General features: G+C 49.2%; 7 protein-coding genes across 7 annotated transcripts; 2 read left to right on the forward strand and 5 right to left on the reverse strand.

Moving 5' to 3' along the window:
- Positions 1–111: 111 nt before the first annotated feature.
- Positions 112–2,350, reverse strand: EDB82DRAFT_529535 (uncharacterized protein; the record flags this gene model as incomplete). Its single annotated transcript, XM_025737949.1, has 4 exons — positions 112–566; positions 621–1,653; positions 1,705–2,160; positions 2,273–2,350. 4 exons carry the CDS (start codon positions 2,348–2,350, stop codon positions 112–114), a joined length of 2,022 nt encoding a protein of 673 aa, XP_025592758.1.
- Positions 2,351–4,026: 1,676 nt separating this feature from the next.
- EDB82DRAFT_437001 (uncharacterized protein) lies at positions 4,027–5,884 on the reverse strand (the record flags this gene model as incomplete). The annotated part of the gene is made up of 4 exons (XM_025737950.1): positions 4,027–4,285; positions 4,341–4,820; positions 4,868–5,176; positions 5,226–5,884. The coding sequence occupies 4 exons, from the start codon at positions 5,882–5,884 to the stop codon at positions 4,027–4,029; spliced, it is 1,707 nt and encodes a 568-aa protein (XP_025592759.1).
- A 532-nt stretch (positions 5,885–6,416) lies between these two features.
- On the reverse strand, positions 6,417–8,001 carry EDB82DRAFT_313261 (uncharacterized protein). The gene is made up of 2 exons (XM_025737951.2): positions 6,886–8,001; positions 6,417–6,834 (listed from the first exon to the last, which is right to left on the reverse strand). Exons 1-2 carry the CDS (start codon positions 7,629–7,631, stop codon positions 6,441–6,443), a joined length of 1,140 nt encoding a protein of 379 aa, XP_025592760.1. The 5' UTR covers positions 7,632–8,001; the 3' UTR covers positions 6,417–6,440.
- A 1,330-nt stretch (positions 8,002–9,331) lies between these two features.
- Positions 9,332–12,059, forward strand: EDB82DRAFT_313283 (heterokaryon incompatibility Het-C). The gene is made up of 5 exons (XM_025737952.2): positions 9,332–9,552; positions 9,610–9,637; positions 9,692–9,852; positions 9,911–11,160; positions 11,211–12,059. The coding sequence occupies exons 1-5, from the start codon at positions 9,436–9,438 to the stop codon at positions 11,965–11,967; spliced, it is 2,313 nt and encodes a 770-aa protein (XP_025592761.1). The 5' UTR covers positions 9,332–9,435; the 3' UTR covers positions 11,968–12,059.
- A 104-nt stretch (positions 12,060–12,163) lies between these two features.
- On the reverse strand, positions 12,164–14,756 carry EDB82DRAFT_514010 (phosphatase 2C-like domain-containing protein). The gene has a single exon (XM_025737953.2). It carries the CDS (start codon positions 14,436–14,438, stop codon positions 12,435–12,437), a length of 2,004 nt encoding a protein of 667 aa, XP_025592762.1. The 5' UTR covers positions 14,439–14,756; the 3' UTR covers positions 12,164–12,434.
- Positions 14,757–15,009: 253 nt separating this feature from the next.
- On the forward strand, positions 15,010–16,854 carry EDB82DRAFT_514011 (uncharacterized protein). Its single transcript, XM_025737955.2, has 2 exons — positions 15,010–16,029; positions 16,086–16,854. The coding sequence occupies exons 1-2, from the start codon at positions 15,201–15,203 to the stop codon at positions 16,679–16,681; spliced, it is 1,425 nt and encodes a 474-aa protein (XP_025592763.1). The 5' UTR covers positions 15,010–15,200; the 3' UTR covers positions 16,682–16,854.
- EDB82DRAFT_561622 (iron permease FTR1/Fip1/EfeU) lies at positions 16,734–18,057 on the reverse strand (the record flags this gene model as incomplete). The annotated part of the gene is made up of 4 exons (XM_025737956.2): positions 16,734–17,099; positions 17,155–17,353; positions 17,408–17,847; positions 17,902–18,057. 4 exons carry the CDS (start codon positions 18,055–18,057, stop codon positions 16,830–16,832), a joined length of 1,065 nt encoding a protein of 354 aa, XP_025592764.1. The 3' UTR covers positions 16,734–16,829.
- Between the last annotated feature and the right edge of the window lie 2,296 nt (positions 18,058–20,353).

The following is a 20,353-nucleotide window of genomic DNA, read 5'->3' on the forward strand; positions in this document are numbered from 1 at the left end:
TGGTACCATACTCGTCATAGTCTCGCTGCCTTTTAGAAGAACTAGATTTTGTCTCTCTTCATACGTTATCCCAATGAATTAACGGCAGCGAGGACAACTGTTGCGATGTATTTATCGCATGCAGACGACATCAGCTACACAGACTGAGTGTGCAGAGATGTTTGAGCCAGTGTCGTTGCGGCAAGTTACAACAGGGGTGGTGACAAGAGCGACACGCCAATGCTCAGCCTGTAGATCCTGGGGATCAAAGTCGGGCCAGATTGGCAGCATGCACTGGGAAGAGTAGCGGCTTCCAATCTCGGGAAAGCGGAAGTCAAAGGTCAGTCGGCTGCTGAGGATGCGGCTTGACAAAGCCCAAGCGGCTGAAGCGACACTCTCCAGTTCCTTGTAGATAGTCTCGGGGTCGGCCTCAGGGTTTAGGAGAGGCTCGATCATGTTGAGAATTACATCCGAGATCTCCTGGCAGCGGACCTTGCTGAACTCCTGGTACGAATCCAGCTTGAGGATGGAATCAATGATGCTTGCCTGGCGGTCGAGGAATTGCTGGCGGCGAACGGCCGGCTGACCTACAAGTCTGTTAGCTTCCAGGCCGTTGTTATAAACAATACCAGTAAACATACCTTGAGTTCGTTCAAGATCCTTCTCAACTTCAATAAGGCCGTGGGTAGCATCAGACTCTGCACCCATCCAGGCACGAGGGACCCAAACGCGGTTGACAACATAGTCGATAGCGACACGAGTGACCAAGCAGGATTTAGCACTCGTTTCCTTGAGGTGGTAGTCAAGGTAGGAAACAGCCTCATGCTCAGAAAGAGGATGGTAGGTTGCCAAGAGGACAGGCCACAGACGAGTGGCGGAAAGATCCATAGGGTTGACAAAGGTAGCCAGGTTAGCATGACGGGCAACAAAAGAGCGAATGGATGTATAGAGCTCAGTGAATTGGTCGTGCCAAGCGTTGATAGTCATATCAGTGATATGGATAGGAGGCCCAGGGAAAGGAGGCCGAGTAGTCAGCGCACCAGGCGGGCCGTCGTAGTCAGGGACAGGGACAGGGTCACGGAATCGACTGTACTTGTTACGCCCGCCCGAGGGAGTAGGGGGATAGTATTGTCGCGGCTGACTATATCCTCCATTGCCGGGAGATGTGACATTCTTGTCAGGATGTCCGTAGGATCGAGGAAAAAACTCGGGAGCATTCGGACGATAAGTGCTGTTGACAAAGTTGCGACGGGGAGCGTTGCGTCTATATATGGACTGAGGGCCAGTGCCGCTTGAGGAAGGGGTTCCAAACCGAGACTGAGGCTGCGAAGGGGTAGGAGGTCTCCACTGGCTGAGTCGACGCTCGTTTGGCGCAGTTGATGTCGGACGAGAAGGGCCAGGCACAATGTGCGATCCAAAGCGTGCAGCAGACGGAGGACGCTGGGAATGGACAGCGACTTCGTTGGGACCAGAGGGCTTACTATCGCGCGAGTTGATCTCCTCGTCACTGCCAAAGCGGCGCGACGTGAGGCTCTTCTGGTCTTTGTCAGAGCAAGACTCGGTGATGGTATCATCAGCACGAGCCACCGAGCCAGGGCTCGGGTTCTTCATGAGCCAAAGGGATCGACGAGAATTGACCTGTTCCTCGAGGTGCTGGATTGTTTCCCCGAGTTGCTGGAAAAGTTAGTCATTTGATCCCAGAGCAATTTGAAACCAGTTGCTTACATTGATCAAGATGTCGCGACCGGGAGACGACTTGGCATCATCAGAACTGGCGTCGTTGCCCTTCCCTTTGAGCGACTTGATTTCGCGGGAGAGTTTTTGGAGTTCTTCCATGACCTTGACGACTTCGGCTTCGGCCTCTTGTCGCTTGCTCTTCTCATTTGCGAGCTCGGCACGAATGGTGCTCAGGGTATGAGCCCGATCATCGGTCTCTGCCTTGGCAAGGTTGGCTTCGATACTCATGCGCGCGATTGCCTTGTCAGTGTCCTCCTGATCAAGAGTCAAATTCATGAGCGCGTCGACGAGCTGGCTCGTCTCGGTGCTGACAATCTGCCCGACTTCCTGGAGTTGAGCGATGATCTCACTGGACTCCTTGGAAGAGACGCCAGGCATGCGGCGCAGAGAGGTTTGAATTTTGACAAGAATCTCCTGAGATTGGCGAGACTTTTCAAAAGCAGGCTACGGGAAAAGGAATAAGTCAGTATTTTGGTCGGGAACAGGCGCAGTACCTTAACTGAAGACAAGAAGGAGGCGCGCGGAGTAGAAAACGCCCACAAAATTGATGACTTACGTGGTTGTTGGTCATCTGCTTGATTCTCTCAGATCGAGCAGCTCCCGCGAGGGGAGTTGAGAAGTTGATGCTCAACATGGTGTTGGATGGCTTGGTATCGCGACTTTCACTGCCGGAAGACCACCTCGATGGGAATTGACTTTGCGAGAAATAGCTACCGGTGGAAGATGCGATACTCTCGTGTGTCATCATACACAGAGCAAAGCCTCGTGATGATAATGGAAAATCGCAGTTTGGAGAGAGGCGAGAGTAGTAGGAAGAATTAGGGCAGACCGGGAGAGGTGTAGGTAGGTGTTGCGAGAAGAGCAAAACAAACAATAAAAACAACACCGAGACAAAACTTTTGGTATAATTCTTGCTCTGCGTTTGTGTCGACTCGGGTCGAATACTTATTTGCTGCCCAAACGCACGAAAAATGGTAAAAAAGAGAAGAAGAGATGCTCCTAAACGCTCCAGGTGAAAGATATCGAAATGCGTTTACGTGGCAACCACAAATGAGTGAAAAATGACTTGAGAAGTAGTTGGGAAGATCAGGAGACAAGGCACAAAAGTAAAACATATTCTCCTACTCGATTTGCGAGGTAGAAACTGCTGACGGGAACCATTCGGCCAGCTACCTGGCACTGGCAAGCAGCCGACAAACCGATGTGACTGGCACTTGCACACCCTCACACCAACCAAGCCCCAATTGATGAATGGTGAATGGGCAATTCACCTAGATAGGTAAACAGTAGTCAATATGAAGTTCTGCTAGAGTTGGAATCGAGGAAAAAAGGTACCTGAATGGTGGGTGCACTCTCGAAATGTGACAAGAAGTTCAGGAGTTGATATATTTCCAACCAGCAACAGCGATGAAGAAGCTAGATGAGCTGAACCAAGAATTGAGAAGACATAGAACAGCAAGGGTCTTCGTAAACATATTCTAGACTTGATGATAACAAGAAATGTAAACGAATCTAACAATACATAGTCGAGATGCATGATGCACTTCACTCTCATCTTTTGACTAACATGGCATAAGTATATAGTATTCTATTCAAAGATCTAAGAAAGTGATTCAATAAACAACATCGACATTTGAGACCGATGTCCTGTAAAGGGCATACGGCCGATCACAGGCTCGAAACCAACGAGGATATAAGCACACTTGTGCTTGATAGACCTGAGCGTAATCAGCAACGTAAAGAAAGTTTCATGACGTTCCCTACCTCAATCGTTAAACAAAGTCACAAAAAGGCGATTAATACTTTCAATAAATTCTATATTTTGGAACAAACTATTCATATAACAAACAAAGGCGCAGGTCTGGGGTGCTGCCCCTTGGTTCAAGGGGAAGGGCCATCCTAGGGTACAAGACATCAGTATTGGTCCTTGCGACTGAACGAGTGCTGAACCTGGAGATCGATAATTGATCCTAATAGGGGCGCGTGCGCGTCGAGTCTTCCAGACAAGGTAGGTCGGGACTAAGGGATGAGTAACCTGCGACACCGTAATATGGTTAAAAAGATATGCGATGCTGAATTTTTGGGAACCTTGATGCATGCAATGCGAGTCGTGAAAAATTTGGCGGTGATGGCGAATGTATCGCGCCGAAACGTGTATGAGAGCGACGGCAACGGAGAATTTTTGGAAGAAGCGGAGACTTCAAGTCTGTTGATGACCAAACTCTTAGTGATGCTCTTCAGCCAGTTCATGTGGACTCTGCTAACCTGCAAGAGTCCTAGAGAGCGTTGTTGACAAGCCAAACATTAGCTTTAAATTGCCCGGGTACGAGAGAACAAACTGCTGTAGACGGCATCTACAACAGGTGACGCGTCGATCATTCGTCCGCCGAAGTATCGGCCGTTGAGGCCCTTGATGGCATTTTCGCCGCCCTGGACTTTGTCAAATTTGAGATAGATGTCACCCTTAGAGTTCGGATCAACCGAAATGTGGACGACGTGTCCATATTTACTCTCGGCTTCTTGACGAACATCGTCCTCAAGCTCCTTGACCCAGTCGGTGCCTTCTTCTCTGTGAATTGTTATGTTAGCAACTGTCAAGCACAATCATACAGGCTACAACGTACTCTTCGGGGTCAAACATGTTATGCAAAACCACACAGCGACTGGCCATGTTGACATTAACAGGCAATGGCTTCGTCTCAGTCTTGGGTTTGAGGACTTGTCGTTCTTCGTGGCCATTGGTGGTGGCGGAATCATCTGTTCTGGCAAGCTTCCTCATCAATGCATCGCGACTATAGTTGTTAAAGTTGACACCAGCAACATCGGTATCATCGAGAGCACTAGCGCCTCCTGTCTTCTCGTTATCTCGACCACCGGCTCGGTCGAAAGTAGAGTTTTGAGGGCCACGTCCGCCAGAACCAGAAAACGCAGAACCCTGGAAGTTAGGGTTTTGCTGGTTCTGTCCGGAAAATCTCTGCAGCATGTTGGCAGTACTCTCAGGGGTAAACTTATCGTTTCCGAGTCCGACACGGATGGGACGCCCGGCCAAATCAAAGCCATTCATCTTCTCCAGTGCCTCTCGTGCCTGGCCAGCATCACGGAACCTTGTCAAGTTAGCGATTGATGTGTGATTCAAGGGAGGTATACTCACTGGACAAAGCCATAACCACGGCTGCGGCCATTCTCATCTTTTTGGAGCTGCACGAACTCAAGCTCACCGAAGGGTTCAAAGACAGCTTGTAAGTCTTGTTCGGTAACGTTGAAATGGATGTTGCCGACGTAAAGACGGTGGAATGGAATAGAATTAGGATGAGGACCTGAAGCTTCAGGGTTTCGTGCCTGTCGGTTCTTCTCGGCTTCTGTCACTTGAACGATGACGGGGATACCTAGGAGTTTTTGCCCAGTAAGTTGAAGTGCCTGAGTAACAGATTCCTCGTTTTTGAATTCGACATAACCAACTCTGTCGTTTGTTAGCAACTATTCTCATCGATGGATATGAGTTGTCTTACCCCTTGGATCTTTGGCTGATACGGTCTTTGACAATTTGAGCCTCATTGACGGGTCCGACTTTTTCGAAGAATTCCTTCAGCTCACGGGTGCGGAGACGAGCGGCAAGCTGCTGAACAAACACAGTACGGCGATCTCGTTCATCCTCGGTAAGCTGCGGGTTGCCTTCTTCGCGCTTTGTTTCCCGACGGTCGTCATCCCGACCACGTCCAAAGTCCCGGTTTCGTCGGTCGCCACGATCTCTTCGTTCACGAGGCTCTCGGTCATCACGAGGTCGGTAATGGCGGTGAGGGGAACGAGATCGTGAACGTGAGCGTCGTCCACCACGGTAGTAATCGCCGTCCCTGTTTCGGCGCGTATGACGGCGGTCACTGTCGCGGCTGCGGCTTCTTCTCCTACTTTTGTGGCTCCCAGCATCGCTTCGAGGTGTTCCTACGTCGGGGGTGCCTTTGCGGCTTCGGTTTTGGCTGTCTCTACGGTCTCGGCGTCGACCATGGTCACGGTCGCGATGTCGACTTCCATCTCGATCACGGCCACCACGGTCGCGTTCTCTTCGTTCAGGTTCATCCCTTGCTTTATCCTCTACAGGGCTCTTAATCTTCTGCTCGGCGGTGTCCTTCGCGGTGGCGTCAAGGAGTGCTTCCACGTCCAAGGTAGTCATGATGCCTGCGTGTTAGATTTATCGATGGGCGTCTGAATTTGTGACTCGTAACGTGATCCAATACCAGCAGATATCTTAATACAACTTCCTGGTGTGTAAATCGATATTTGCTTTCGTTAGATGAGAGGTTTGTTGAAAGAAAGTTGCCTTGAAAAGTCCTGATGGGTCAAGCTTTTGGCTAGACGTGCTACGTCCAAAGCGCCTCATGTGCACGTGATATGACACGTGGCGAGCGTAGTTACCGCGCTGGGCACATGCAGTAATAAAAGAACGGACAATGAGAGCACAGGACATTGGTTTTTATACGAGGTATATTATTAAAAAGTGACTCTGTCCAAAGAAGAATGTCGGGCGTACCAGTCCCAACCATTAAAACTATTTATGCTGTTCGATCCATTAATGCCAGGGCCCACCATGTTCATTACCATCCATTAATCATGACTGCTCCGTACAACCCAGTGTGCGCCAAGCACTTGATAGCAAGACATATATACAGTGTGCCAGCTTGAATTTATAAGATACACGCCAGGCAGAAATTGCGCGCATTATAGTGAGCTTATTTTGTCTTCTTGGTGTCGTAAATAAGCTCAGTGCCGAAAATGGTGTCCCAGAATCTACTGGTGACTCCGAAACCAAGCTCGTAATCGAGAAAGTGATGAGCAAGATGGTACTTCTTGAGGTCTTTGTACCACAGAGGCAAGTCTTGGTGGTGAAGGAAGTAGTGCGTAAGATCATAGCAGACATATCCAAAGACACCTCCACAGTAGGCTGCTACAGCAGCATACCAGTTGTGGCAAAGGATGCTGTGAGCCACCCACCAAAAAGGAGAAGCCAGAGCAGCGAAGAGAGTGGGTGGCATAACAAGGCGGTACCTATCCATTGGTAGATAATGGTGGATACCATGGAGGACAAAGTGAAGACATATTCCTACGCGGTTATCAGGCAGGTAACTGGTAGATTTAGCATGCGAAGTTCGGTCAAAAATGACAGGAGAAACTTACTAGTCAAGATGGAACAAGAAGCGGTGCAGAGCGTATTCAATAATAGTCCAGAGGATGACACCAAGCACCCAGTAACCAAGAGTGTACAGTTGGTTATCGAAGCCTTGAGCAGCGACGTTGGTGCCGTATGCAATGCATGGCAGCCAGATAAGAGGAACCACATACCAAGCGGTCTTGGAAAGAGGTTCAAGAAAGTTTCCAAACAGCGGTGCGGATTGGCCGCCCTTGTAATGGCGAGGACGATGGACCTGATCCAGGTAGAATTCTTTAGTGAATCCACCGAACCAAAGCTGAGGAAAAAGAGGGCGGTTCAAGTCCAGAAACTTGTTCTTCTTGTAGTCCATATTGTAGTCTGTTTCCTTGCTCAAATCCTCCTCGCAGGACATTCCAGTCCGAGGATGGACTATGTCATTGGCGTCTCCGTTGGGCAGCTTCGCATTGCCATTGCCATTGGCAGTTCCATTGGCATGTCCGTTGACGGACTTTTCGGATACTAGAAATCCGACTAGGCTCTCATCGAGGATTTCGTAGGCAGAGTCAGAATGTGTGTGCGAATCAGAATCTTTGAGGATCTTTTCAATATCGCGGCCGGCATACTCGAGAACGTATTCGGGACCGCCGGGATGGTCCTCAATAAAGTCGGTGATGTCGTAGACCTTGTTGCCAATGGTGACATAACAGGAGTCCCCCGAATTGTGCCCTTCGACCTCAGCACGGGTGAAGGTTGGAAGTGTACGTCCGGGCATCTTATTGAAGCAGCGGTCGGAAGATTGGAGTCGAGTCGAGTCGAGAAGGTGACTGGAAGACCACAGGTGAGGAGGGTGCACGAGCAGGAGTGCTCCTTGTGGACGACCGGGAGAAGAGGAAAAGGATGGAAACCGAAAGAGAATGTAGGATAAAAGACGGAAAAAGTTGAAACCTAGAGAAAAGGGTTGAAGGTTTAATATCCAAACCAGACAGTCAAAGGGACGGACCTAACAAAAGGGCGGCGCGTGCGGCGAGTTAGAGTCGCCGCACAGGGGTCCATCCAGGGGATATTTTTTTTAATGAGGATCCCCGTTCCGCGTCAACAACAGAGTGGCGTTACAATGACCACAAAACATGCCACAAGTTCGGGATACAGAACCTGATCTCTAAAGTTGAACAGTTGTAATTTATTTACTAAATTGGCGGTGGACAATTCATTCTCACGACCGAGGTAGAAAAACGGAATTTACATTGATACCGTTGGGAACAGTGACTAACATGGAGTTTAATCTTATGAGGGACAGCTAGCTGTTAATGCCATATGGCAATCGAGATTTACACTTCAAAGTTGCACATAAACACCTGACACCTAAAACTAATGGTGTTCTTGACTTGAATAGCTGTACATAATATTCGTATCAGCCAATACGGTTGTTGATGTCAGCAGTATTCAAGCATTGCGTCAGCCGTTGATATTGTGTTTGTCTTTTCATATAACCTGGGGCCAACCAATTTATCGATCAGCCGATCAATGGGCTTATCCATGGATACCGGTAAATCCAGACTTTTGGATACACACATAACATCGGAATTTCAGTGCTCCGTATGCTCCGATCGAGCTTTGTAATGGCAGGGGTTATTCTCCGAGGAAGCCGGATCTCCTTTACTAACAGCTGAGCTCCACCAGCATCAGATTTTATAGTTCCTGTAATCTGTTTCCTCTGCAGCAATTTAAAGCATAGAATGTCCATTCACCAGAGTCTCAATGAGGTTCGAGATGCAATGTCTGTAGTTACAGCAGAGCTTGTAGTAGGTAATTCGCATTTGCCGATTTACACAAGCTACCAGACATGGTATCCATGAAACAACGTAAAGCCTCTCCTTTTCAGTCCGCCTAAGCAAAGAAGTCTTCTATCTTTGACATGCATGTACACGCATGTATCTGTTCATGCTGATACGTAGTAAGATGGTAAGTACTAACGAGAGCATGCTCACTGTCGTTCCCTCTCACTTCTAGGTTCACATGTCTTCGTCTAAACCTATAGAGCGCCAAGGCTTGTTCACATACCGCCTCAGTTTCAATTGCCAAGCCACGAGTTGTGGGTACAGCTTCGCAATCATCTCCAAGAAAGCCATGACTTTGAGAGGCCTCTCAAACCGAGATCTGGCAGTTGCTGTGCCCAACACTAAGGACTTTTGTACCCAATCTAAGCACGAGACTGGATTTAGTAAATGGTCTTACTTAGTACAAGTCCCTGAAAGCAATCTGACCAGTCCGATGAGCGCCACATGCACATCAAACCTGAGAGCTGACGGATACTGGAACCGCCCAGCCACATTAAATCCCGTCATCAGTGTGACCTCGTCCAGATAGGTACACTATCAACTCATCCTTCCCTTGGCAGATCAAGTTTTTCTTAAACCTCCTCTTGACCTTTTCTAATATCATTCCTCCAACCTTTTTTCTTCCACCTCGTCCAGGTACTATACTTTGGATAAACTCTCTCAACTACTACCTTATACTACCTCTTATCGTGTACTCCCTGCTGTAACCCCGCCATAGGGCTGCGTCGCTAATTCGCCATGCCGTCATTTTCTATGCCGCGGGGCTCATGGTTGCTGCTGATCGCAGTTTGCCTGATTCTCCTTCCTGGCAAAGCTGAGGCTTTTGGTGCTGGAAATATCCCTTCAATTGCTCAGGTTAGTTACGATATTCATATAGAGCTTACCTGAGACCTTCTATTAACATGCGCATAGGTCGAAGGTCACAACTGGCGTCATGGAGGTAAGCTGTCCCTCTGCCAATTTCGTCGCATTCTGTTGCTCACCTAATATCTAGACATTGAGGACATGCTCGAAACCATCGCGTTTCTTCACGGAAAGAAATGGACCTCAATGCTGATCAAACGTGTCTACTTTGGAAACTGGTTGCGGGACTACTCCCAAGCCGTTGATATTGGCAGTTTAAAGGGCGTCAATGCTGAGACAATCCGCATCCTGGTACGAATTTACTGCTTTATTACCCGGTACGATTCATAGTGCTTACTGACATCGACAGGTTTGGGTTCTTTCGTTTATGGCTCACGGTTATGCCACTGGCGAATTCGAGGTCACCGCAGACAGGCTCGGTGTTTACCGTCCAGAGGAACATATCGATAACCCCCTCGGCTACGGAGATGGACTCGATGCGCGTACTTTCGATAAGCGATTACGAGGCCCAGTCGAGCCGGTAGAAACCGAGATAGATCCTCGTACGGGCATGAAAAACTATATCGCCAACGAACATGGTGGCTGGGCGACCAGTGCAGCCTACCTGCGATATAGTTTGGCCCGAAGCGTCCACTATGGCCGTCTTTACACTAGTGGCTCAAGCAAAGGAAACGAGGACGACCTTTGCGAGGCCTTGAGATGCTTAGGACAAGCACTGCACACTTTGGAAGATTTCAGTGCTCACAGCAACTACTGCGAGCTTGCCCTTCGCGAGCTTGGATATCACTCTGTGTTCCCTCACTGCGGTGCGCATACCGAGATTAAGCTTCACGGCAAGCGAGTATACCCCCTTGTGACTGGTACTTTTGGAGCCGTCGATTTCCTACACTCCGTTATTGGAGAAGCTTCGGACCACTTCACTCAGTCTGAAGTCGACGAAGTTGACGTTGCCCTCAAAAATGCTGAGGGAGGATCTGCCAACCGATCCAGTGGTGGTGGCGAACGCTCACTCCTTGGAGGTTTCCTCGGAATCAAGTCTACCCCTGGTGACTTTATCGGTCTGGTGTCGAAACTCCCTGGTGTTGGCGATGGATTCGCCTCCCAGGCTAGGGACCTCAAGGCCAGCTCCGAGGCTCAGGAGCAGCGTAACCGAGGCTATGAGCAGAGCCGCGGTGATTTGACTCGTGATAACGCCAACCAAGTCCCCGGTATGAGCCCTGACTTCGACCCCGTTGAAACCGCACGCAAGATCTACCCTATCCTCGAGTTCCGCGACAAGATCGTCAAGGCCATCAGCCGCGGTATTTCCAAGGTTCCTGGACTGGAGAAGCTTCTTGAGAAGATCAGTGAGACACTTACTGCTTTCATCTTGGGCCTTCTCGCCCCCTTCATCCGACCCATCATCCAACAGGTGTCAAAGGTCCTCAAGGATGGTTCGTCTAGTGTCATCACTGCTAGCGCCAAGTCTCAGTATGAGCCTTGGGACAACCCTTCATGCTCCGATCCTACTCACTCCATGTTGTCCAAGGATCATTTCACAAACATCCTCAACTCATGTGCGGGTCGTATCGCCGCCACCATTCTACAATACACAGTTCCGTAAGTTGACACCTGAAAGTAATTATTCAATTATTAACTAAAAGATACAGACGAGTTTTGTATGCCTGGGAGAACACCGGCGTATCCGTGGACGAGGTTGTTGACGATGTCCTTCGAGCATTCCATCATCCTGCTGCTCGCGACGACCATATTGAGATCCAGCGAGATATGTTCAAGACCATGAAAAACTGGGCTGATGAGCACCCTCGTCGCCACGAGCTTGCCCACCTTCTCTCTTCCGAGTCTGTCAGGAACCATAAGAACCACATCCTTAACCAGGTCTCAGGCTCAAGCCGCAGTATCGGCGGTGGTGGCTGTAACCATGGCACATTTGGTGACATGGCCAATGCAGGACATGGCAAGGTCGCAGGTTCCTTGTGGTCGCAAGTCAAGACTCGCGACCTTGACTCTATGGAGGGTAAAGATGGAAACCCAGCAACAGGATACATGTCCAACTCGCCTGCCCCGCCTAGCCAGACCTCGTTCGAATATGGACAGAACCCTAACTATGCAGGATCAAACTCTGGATACTCCCAGCAAGGCAGCTACAACGCTCCCCCGCCGCAACAATCATACGGCGGTGGCTATGGCGGACCTCCTCAGCCTCAGTACGGAGCTCCTCCCCCAGGACATTATGGCGGTCCCCAATATGGAGGGCCTCCTCCTCAGCAATATGGAGGTCCGGGGTATGGAGCACCCCCTCCTCAGTATCCTCCATACGGCCAGCCAGGCTATGGCGGACCTCCTCCTGGCAACCAGCCTCCTCCTGGCTGGGGACAGTATCCCGGCTCACACCACGGATACTAAAGGAGACATGATGGTAAATAGGAGCGTGCTATGATATATGAGATCACGGAACTACTGGGATTGGATAAAAGACCCTGAGGATTGGCCAAGGACAATGGCTGGAATTTTGATACTGGATACCCAGGAGGGGAAGGGAAAGGTAACAAACAGACTTAGACTAGTCAAGACGTATTTTTTTCTTCAATGATAAAGAACTATCGCACATACTTGCCAATGCAGCGCTACATATGTCCCAGCCTCGACTGTGATCTTAGTGCGGATGGCCCCCTTAGCGCATGCTATGTCGCTGTCTGTTACTCCAGAGAACTCCTGATTCCATGCAATACAAATACCACCAAAAGCAATAGTAGAGTGCCCCTAGTATAAAAACATGAACAATTGTGCTCCCTCAAGATCGTTCCATTTTCAAGGCTTCAGCACCCTCTATCCAAGCAACATCAGTCTTCTAGTCTGATCATTCAAGTCAATCACCTCTTCCCTCGTCGTGGATCTTGAGCTTCTGCGATGCGTGCATCACGGATCTCCTTAGTTCCAAGACTTCCCAGTCCACCTTCAGATCGACGCTCCCAGCCACCCAGGCGTACCACTTGGCATGTCGCATTGTCACCGTCAGAAGAAACTTCGGTAGCATACTTGACGATATTACGAGCTCCGTCTTCAGGCGTACGAGCCTCTTTAACAACATCGACGATCTCCTGATCGCTTAGAGTTCCTGAAATACCATCCGTCATCAGGACAAGGAAAGAGTATTGTGCAGGACCCATCTCGACCCGTGTAAGCTCTGGTTCAGCCGAGACACCAATGCGCTTGCTTTTCATATCTCCGAAAGCGCGACTATTGGCCAAGCCAGCAATGCGTTCCTCGCCGAAACTATCGCCAGAAACCATTGATCCAGCAGGTGCATATCGTCGCAACCGTCGACTCTCGGTCGGGCTACTGGGGTGGTGATCGGATGTCAAAGGCTGAGCCAAGCCGGTAGCGGTATCGCAAAGAAGTATACGGCTATCTCCAACATGAGCGCACAGTAACGTGCTCTGGGCTGCTGGATGCCAAAAGGGGGCGGGTGTCGGTGTAGAAATGAGGGCTATCGAGGCCGTGGAACCTCCTTTGAATCTTGCCGGACCTCCTATGCCATGGCCAGAGGGCGTAGACGGGTGGCCAAAGACCTCGTCGTTGTTGACAGGGGCATCATCAGATCCTTTCGCGTCTTCGGGATCGACCTTTCGTGCTTGGGCTGATACAAAATCCAGATCCGCACGTAGGAAGGCATATGCAAGCACCGATTCAATCGTAATCTTGCGTCCTTCTACAGCGAATTCATCTCGTGAGAGAACAAAGTGTTCGGGGTGAAAGCGCCTGAAGTAACCGCCGACAGTGTCTCTGTATTCCTTGACCAAGTTCTTCTCCATACGAATTGCCTTTGCAAGGTCTGAGACTTCGGCGGGCGGCGATGTTGCGCTGTGTATTCGCTCTCCATGCACTGGCTTTTCAGAGATAGCGCCACTGTTTGTATCAGGTACATTCATTTCGTGCCTGACCTCTTCTGGCCCTTTCATGTGGACTGCATCAAGAGCCTCACGTTTCGTCGAGGGAGTACTCGCAGGTTGCGCTGACTGAGATGTGCGAGCCTGTTTATGTTTGTGATCGTGGTGGTGATTGTGTATGCCTTCACGACTTGGTTTCTTCTTGCGCAAACTGCTTTGAAGCCCGAATTCTTCCGATGCTTTCTCAATGTACCCCGGCAGCTCATCGCGGATGAAATCAGCACATTCGCTACCACCATGTCCGTCAAAAACACCAAAGTAAAAGATCTGAGGGTCCCCCCAAGCGCTATCCGCAGCTGTAGCCTCTCCTGGGTTGTGCTTTACGCTCCTGGGTGCTCTCTTGGCAAAGGCCGGAAGACTGATTGTGCCAGCCTGTTCTCGATCTTCGTTGTAGGGACGGCTTCCTCGATCTGTCGCAACTCCCAGATGATGCTTTGCCCTCCGCATTGGAATTCGTACTACAGTTAAGTCTCGGGTTGACGGGATGTAAGGCGGGGCGACAGCGGGGACAGGCCCAGCACTTGGAGTGTGAGGGGTTGCAGCATCGCGAGGGAGCTTGTGACCAGGCCCTATCGAACGAGAATCGGGATGAACAGAAGACGAAGGTAGATGTGTCACAAAGTAGGTATGAAACTCTCTTCGATTATGTATTTCGAGTGTCGACAGGGATAGTTGGCTGGGCTGCGACTTCGGACGTGTAAGCCGAGACTGTCGCGATTTGTCGGACCAGTTCGCGCATGTTGAGTATTTTGTCGAACAAACGGATCGGTGCAGACAGCCAAACGTATTTAATGTCCCATTTTGCGCGTCGTTTCGCAGGTAAAAACCGAGACGGTTCGGCGTCACTGAAGGTCGAGCCGTGATCCTAAGGAGCTGAACTGCAGGGGCAAGTGTTGAATCGACAGCGGCGCGAGTAAATGGTGCCATTGTCAAGTAGTGAATGTGTATATGGTTTTGTTCGCCAGTCCTCACTCATCAGTGTCCCTCGAAGAACTGGAGCGCTGTGCAGGCTAAAGTCTGCAATGCCATCGGGCGAGTTTGTCGAAGGTTGTGTGGGTTGTCAGAGTATAGTTGTTGCCAGTCGCTCGTCGAGACAAAACGTACGAAGCTTTGAAGTTTATTTTCGAATGGAGGGCAGACCAGGTGATAGAGAGTTTGTTTGTCTGAATAACGTGTTCTCGTGAGTGAAGGACAGAAGATCCAGGTCTGCCCTGTTGGTGGTCGGAAAGTGACGATAGATGTTGGATGGACATGATTTCCCAGGTGGATCTGCCAAAGCCGGGTTCTCTTAGACAAACTCTGGCCAATCAAGCGATGAGAAGACCAGGCTTTAGGCTGCACCACGAGAATTTGGCGGGGACCCCATCGGGAGTCAGGGGCGGGAAGCCTCGTGTAACCGCTAAAATTAACGACTTACGCCCCTGGACCGCCCCGGGAACGTAGGTCGCAACCAAGTGGCGGGGTCTGTCAGGGATATCAATTCGGAAAGAGGAGGTACGTACTCTGCAGTTGAACGTCATCCCACCTGCAACCTATGAGATGGGAGCTTGAGATCTTATCATTTTCCCTATGAAAAGACTTTTACTCAACTGAGATCCTATCTTTCTACTCTCGGCATCCAGCCTGTTCACAATTAGGCCTCAACAAAGGCTGACATCTCCATGTCGAATAACACCCAATACCTAGCAAATGGGCGAGTCTGGGACTGCAGCATCCGCCGAGGCGGACGGGTCAGAGGCTTCTAAGAATGATCTGCCTCCCGTGGTAGAAATAGATGCTGCTGGTGATATCGTCTTGGACGTAACCTTTGAGACTTCTGCCAGCACTCTCAACAAAACTCACAAAGCTGAGCTTGCTGCCAGCAGGAAAGCTGGTACTCAGCCCCCTGACCGCTCAACTCTGAAGTCAAAGGTCCGGGTGGGATATCGAGTCAATCTGGCGACTCTAAAGAAGCACTCAAAGTACTTCTCAAATCTTCTATCCAATTCTCAATTTAGAGAAGCCAAGCTGATCTCAGATGTACACGAAAAGCTCGCCCAACTGAAGATCAACGCAAACGAAGCCGATGTTCAAGACCTACCCTGGATTCCAATCACCGATGATGATGAAGCAACTAAAGCCGCTGGACGTGAGAACACCATGGAAGATATACTCAATATTATACACCAGAGACCTACAAAAACGTCTCGTGGAACCATGCCATACATCACTACGCTGGCAATCGTTGCCGATCGCTTCGATTGTGTAGCGGCGGTAGCTCGGGTTTTGAACACAGACCTCAAGTTTAGGTGGCCATTGACGTCGAACAAACCCCTAAGAAGTGAGGATGGACGACCTACAGAGACAGAGCAAGTGTTGCGCCAAAAGATCATGGTCGCGTGGCTACTAGGACAACCCATGCGTCTGCAACAATCAACTCGAGAAATCATCATGAGAGGATCGAGTCTTTGGAGCGAGTTTCACGATCAAGATACCACTATGACTGCTGCATGGTGGAACCTACCGGATGGCTTAGAGGGTAAGTGAAAGTTCCAGCGTCGGATTGTGATATTAGTAGGGACTTACTATTTGTAGAGGAGCTACGGCATCGGCGCGAGTGTATTCTCAACACCGTCTCTTCTGTCCAGCGCCACTTCCTCGCCCTGTTCTCTTCTCGCGAAAGGCAATGTAAACTTGGGTATGACTCGAGTGCGGCATGTGACTCTTACCAGCTTGGCCAAATGCTGAAGTTTTTTGTGAACAAAAATCTGTTGTTTCTCGTGGATTTTAGTCCGGCGTCTTTGAATATGGTGCCAGACACTGCCATGATCGAGATCGAGGAACTATTATCTACACTTCAGCAATGTCCGAGTTACCAAGTTGATAAACACCATACAAACTGTGGTTTACGAACACGTCTTGAACCAATCTTGATTTACATGCGGTCGATGCTTTCAGCAAATGTCATCGCGATCCCTTATGCCGACTGGAAGAGGCGACCGACTGAGATTTCGTGGCTCGCCGAGAAGGAGCATGGAGCCGACGACAGAGACAGCGCACCCAAGAAGTTTCAGTTTACACGAGCAATTGCAAACGATCAGAGGTTACGTTACGAAGGAGCTCTTTATGTTGATAAGATGGCAAAGGCTATGTTTTTGGCAGATGAATGGGACTGGACCCCTGAGAGCTGAGCAGATATAACGAGACTTGCTTATTAGACTTTGTTAAAATGGATGTAGACTAGGATAAACTTATAACGCCGTTGTCAGGTGGACGAAATTGTACAGAGTTTCCCATCAGGACAAGCCCGGTCGTTGCCCATACTTCTTCTCATGCCGATTATGCTGTTGTGGTCTTTTCTGGGACGTTCCTTGGAGAAGAGGTCGTGTGACTCTCGGTATCATCAACAGCGTTGGCATGAGCCTTTGCCTTTCCGAATGGATACCTACCATGTGTCTCTTTGAAGCGCATGATAATGAAGCCAGCCATGACGCAAATCCAGTATAAGTTGTAAGAAATGACAGAGCCATATGTAGCCGAATTTGTCCAGCCCAAAATAGCGTTAAAGATGCCCCAGCCATTCTGAATCTTGTCGGTAGAGGTACAACACTGAAAACTATCAGGCCATTGAAAAGGTGGACTCGGTAAACAAATGACGACTTACATTAACATGCCAAACACTCTGGTCAATATCGTAAGAGCCAGGCCCGTTACCGAACTCGTCTGCCTCACCACCGACATACTCGTTCCATTTGGCCATCTCGAAGCTCCATACAGCCCTAGAAAAGAGACCTGCACCAACAAGGTACAAGAGGCAGGTGGATAGAACAAGGAAGAACTGGAGTTTGGTACTCGCACCACCCCTAGAATTATAGTCAGCATTGGAAGAGCTATGTGCCTGTAAGGGGAAATATTACTTGTACAAGAGGTAGCCAACACAGCAACCGGCGAAGAGACCGACAACAGTAGGCAGAGGAATAGACTTGGCCGAAGCTGAGAAAGATACTCCAGCAACAAAGACAACGGCCTCAATTCCCTCTCGGAGGACTGTAACAAAGGGTAGGACAAACATGGCGTATCTCTCAACAAACTGCTTGAACCAGCCCTTACTCCCAGCTTTGATTGGGGACTCGATAGCTTTTGCTAACTTGACGCGCCACTTAGACTGCATCTTGCCGATACGGAGAAGAGCAGCACCCATGACAGAGATGATGAGGGAAGCAAATAGGCTGAATGCCCCCTCATAGTAGTACTCGTGCTTATCCCAAGAGTTGCTTCCAACAGTATAGAAGACGCCGATGAGAGCGGCAGCAACGACCATGCAGATGGAGAAGCCAATGCCCGTTCCGAGCAAAACCTAGAAAGACAGGTCAGTATTCTGAAGTGAGTAGCGGTGGTTCTGTATATTTACCTGACGTTTTAGTTGCTTGTATACTTTAATATCACCATTGGGCCCGTCGAGCATTTGCTTGAGGAAAGCAAGTAGGACCGAGACGATTATGACTGTCTCGAGAGTCTCTCGAAAGACAACGAGGAAAACGGGAACCGCAAAGACATCGACCGCCATAGTGGGTTTTGGTCAAAGGGAAGCTACTCGGTCGTTATAGAGAGGTGTGTTGAACTCCAGATGGGAATTGTGTTGACCAACCTCCAGTAGTTGGCAGAACAAAAGAAGGAACAGAGAGATAAGAGTAAATATGGAAGTAAAAAACAGGAAGCGGCAACAGACAGTATTGGGTTCTGAGTTACACTTGCTACGTTTTGGAATCGGAGTAGCTTGTGAATCCTCCGAGACCTCACATGCGGCGGATCAGATAACCGTTCAACTCTTCACAAGAACAGGGGTTGGGAGGCAGCATGATTTGATATAGCATTATTACACAACCTTGTAAGCTACCTGGGTTAGCTCGTATCTTGAACGAACTTCACTTTTGGGATAGCACATGGATCAGCAGAGCAAGACCATGAAATGAGAAAAATTCAGAGCAGCTAGTAGGCTCAAGTGCCGCACGATGCTGGGAAAACAGCCCATGATCGGGCTTGTTTGGACTGCTGAATGGTTGGTGGCTTGTTGCTAAGTCACATTAGTCTGTTGACGCTCGGCATGGAATTGCCGTACCGTGGGACGTTGGTTTCTAACCTTGATCAAGGAGGGGTGAGCTTAATCAATCAATCAATCTGATAACCTTGTGTGACTACAATCTCCTCTTTTTCGATGCGGGCTGCGAAATTGCAAGGTAGTTAGTTGCTCATGTTCAGATACGAGATCCATCTGGAGAGCGACATTATCTAGTGTTGGTCAAGGCAAGTTTACATATATGTGAAACATCAAAAAGAAGGCCTTTGAGAGACTATAGTTTCTCCTTCGAATTTCGGAGTGAAATTACCGTAGTTCAAGCTTAGATTTCATCGTGCTTGTCACAGCGACCCCACACGCCGATCTAGGTAGTCAAAAGACCAATGCCGAGTCAGAATTGCTTGAGCTTGTATGGAGTGTGCTTAATGGCGATCCTGGCTGGCCCTAGGGAAAGTAGTAGACATGTCTTACAAGGAGATACCAGCATCATGCCACAATACTTTGCATCTTGGGCGGGGCAAATTTGGAATTATCAGATGGATGGATGGACTTCAAAGCGGTGATGCTCGGCTTTGATGATTGGTAGCGACAGTTCAGCCGCACCAGAGATCGGCTGGACGAGAAGAAGCGGCCGACTGTAAGGGTTGGCTGTGACCTGCCGATTCAAGATCAAAGTTATCGTATCAAAAAGATCAGAAGATTGTCATTATCTGATCCGAGGCAACCTAGCAACTTACATGAGACGGACAGGGATAGTTAATATGCCGCAGCTGAAAATTCCAAGTGGTATGTTCGTCAATTCTCGTTTTCGCTTGTGGTGTTGTCTCTCTTTCGGAAAGGCGTTGTTTTCGTTTAACTGTCAGGCCACTCTCTCTGGTTACTGCATCCATAGAATGGCTTCTCGACCGTTGAAGGGTCCACTGGAAGATGTCTCTCCTGTGAATTTGTGGCGGTCGAACCGGCTTTGACGTGCCGTGGGATCCTCTTTTTCCCAATAATCAGGGTGTCTTAGCCTCAAGACCAGGTATAGTAAGATTTACAGGGATCACTTGTGGTTTAGGATAGGGAATGTTCTGTCGGTATTTCGAGGAAGAGGCCGATCGCCAAGACGCTCCAGCGGGTTTGATAGCTGTGGGTGACCCGCCTTGGCAGGTCAGAGCAGTTGGAGTCTTGGACCCTTGAATGGACCATGGCTAGTACAGAGCAATCGGGAGTGACTGTGCCGAAAAGGGTGGCATCGCCTGTTCAAAGTGAAAATTCAATTGCTGCTGGTCAATTTATTTACCAGGTATTCAAAGCAAATCATACCTTGTAAGAGATTAGCGGCAGAGAAAGAGAGAAAAGAACACGAGCAAGAGGTTGCGATTGATAAGATGGAGCTTAGGTGGGGTAAGAAGAGCCCACCAAACCAGAAGAGGAAAGATGCATCTTGAGCACTTCCTTCCACTTACATGGATGGCAACTGCAACAGCGACCCAGAATCAGAATGAGAATCAGAAGACTCGATAGCTTCAAGCCTCTTCAAGCCACAATGGATCAACTTCTACTCATCTTATCCATCTACAGCTTAACACTGGCTCATTCAAACCACCCTTACGCTTTAATTCCGCAGACATGGTTCACTTTTTGCCGATGGGCTGATCAAAAGCATTAACCTCGATTAGCGCCATTAGATTGCCTCTGTCATTCTTCCGAACAGACTCTTGTGTTTATGCAGAGATCAACATGTATCACAGACTAGTGACATTTAGTACAGGCACTGGGATCTTGTCTTGACTTCGGCTCT

This window comes from Fusarium venenatum, assembly GCF_020744135.1.
Source record: "Fusarium venenatum strain MPI-CAGE-CH-0201 chromosome Unknown EDB82scaffold_4, whole genome shotgun sequence".
Taxonomy (NCBI): domain Eukaryota; kingdom Fungi; phylum Ascomycota; class Sordariomycetes; order Hypocreales; family Nectriaceae; genus Fusarium; species Fusarium venenatum.

Coding starts and splice junctions, on each gene's coding strand:
- EDB82DRAFT_313261 (XM_025737951.2), bottom strand. CDS start 7,631: ATGCCCGGACGTACACTTCCAACCTTCACCCGTGCTGAGGTCGAAGGG. Junction 6,835..6,885: donor TTCTTGTTCCATCTTGACTA/GTAAGTTTCTCC, acceptor TAAATCTACCAG/TTACCTGCCTGATAACCGCG.
- EDB82DRAFT_313283 (XM_025737952.2), top strand. CDS start 9,436: ATGCCGTCATTTTCTATGCCGCGGGGCTCATGGTTGCTGCTGATCGCA. Junction 9,638..9,691: donor TCACAACTGGCGTCATGGAG/GTAAGCTGTCCC, acceptor CCTAATATCTAG/ACATTGAGGACATGCTCGAA. Junction 9,853..9,910: donor CTGAGACAATCCGCATCCTG/GTACGAATTTAC, acceptor TGACATCGACAG/GTTTGGGTTCTTTCGTTTAT.
- EDB82DRAFT_514010 (XM_025737953.2), bottom strand. CDS start 14,438: ATGGCACCATTTACTCGCGCCGCTGTCGATTCAACACTTGCCCCTGCA.
- EDB82DRAFT_514011 (XM_025737955.2), top strand. CDS start 15,201: ATGGGCGAGTCTGGGACTGCAGCATCCGCCGAGGCGGACGGGTCAGAG. Junction 16,030..16,085: donor CCTACCGGATGGCTTAGAGG/GTAAGTGAAAGT, acceptor TACTATTTGTAG/AGGAGCTACGGCATCGGCGC.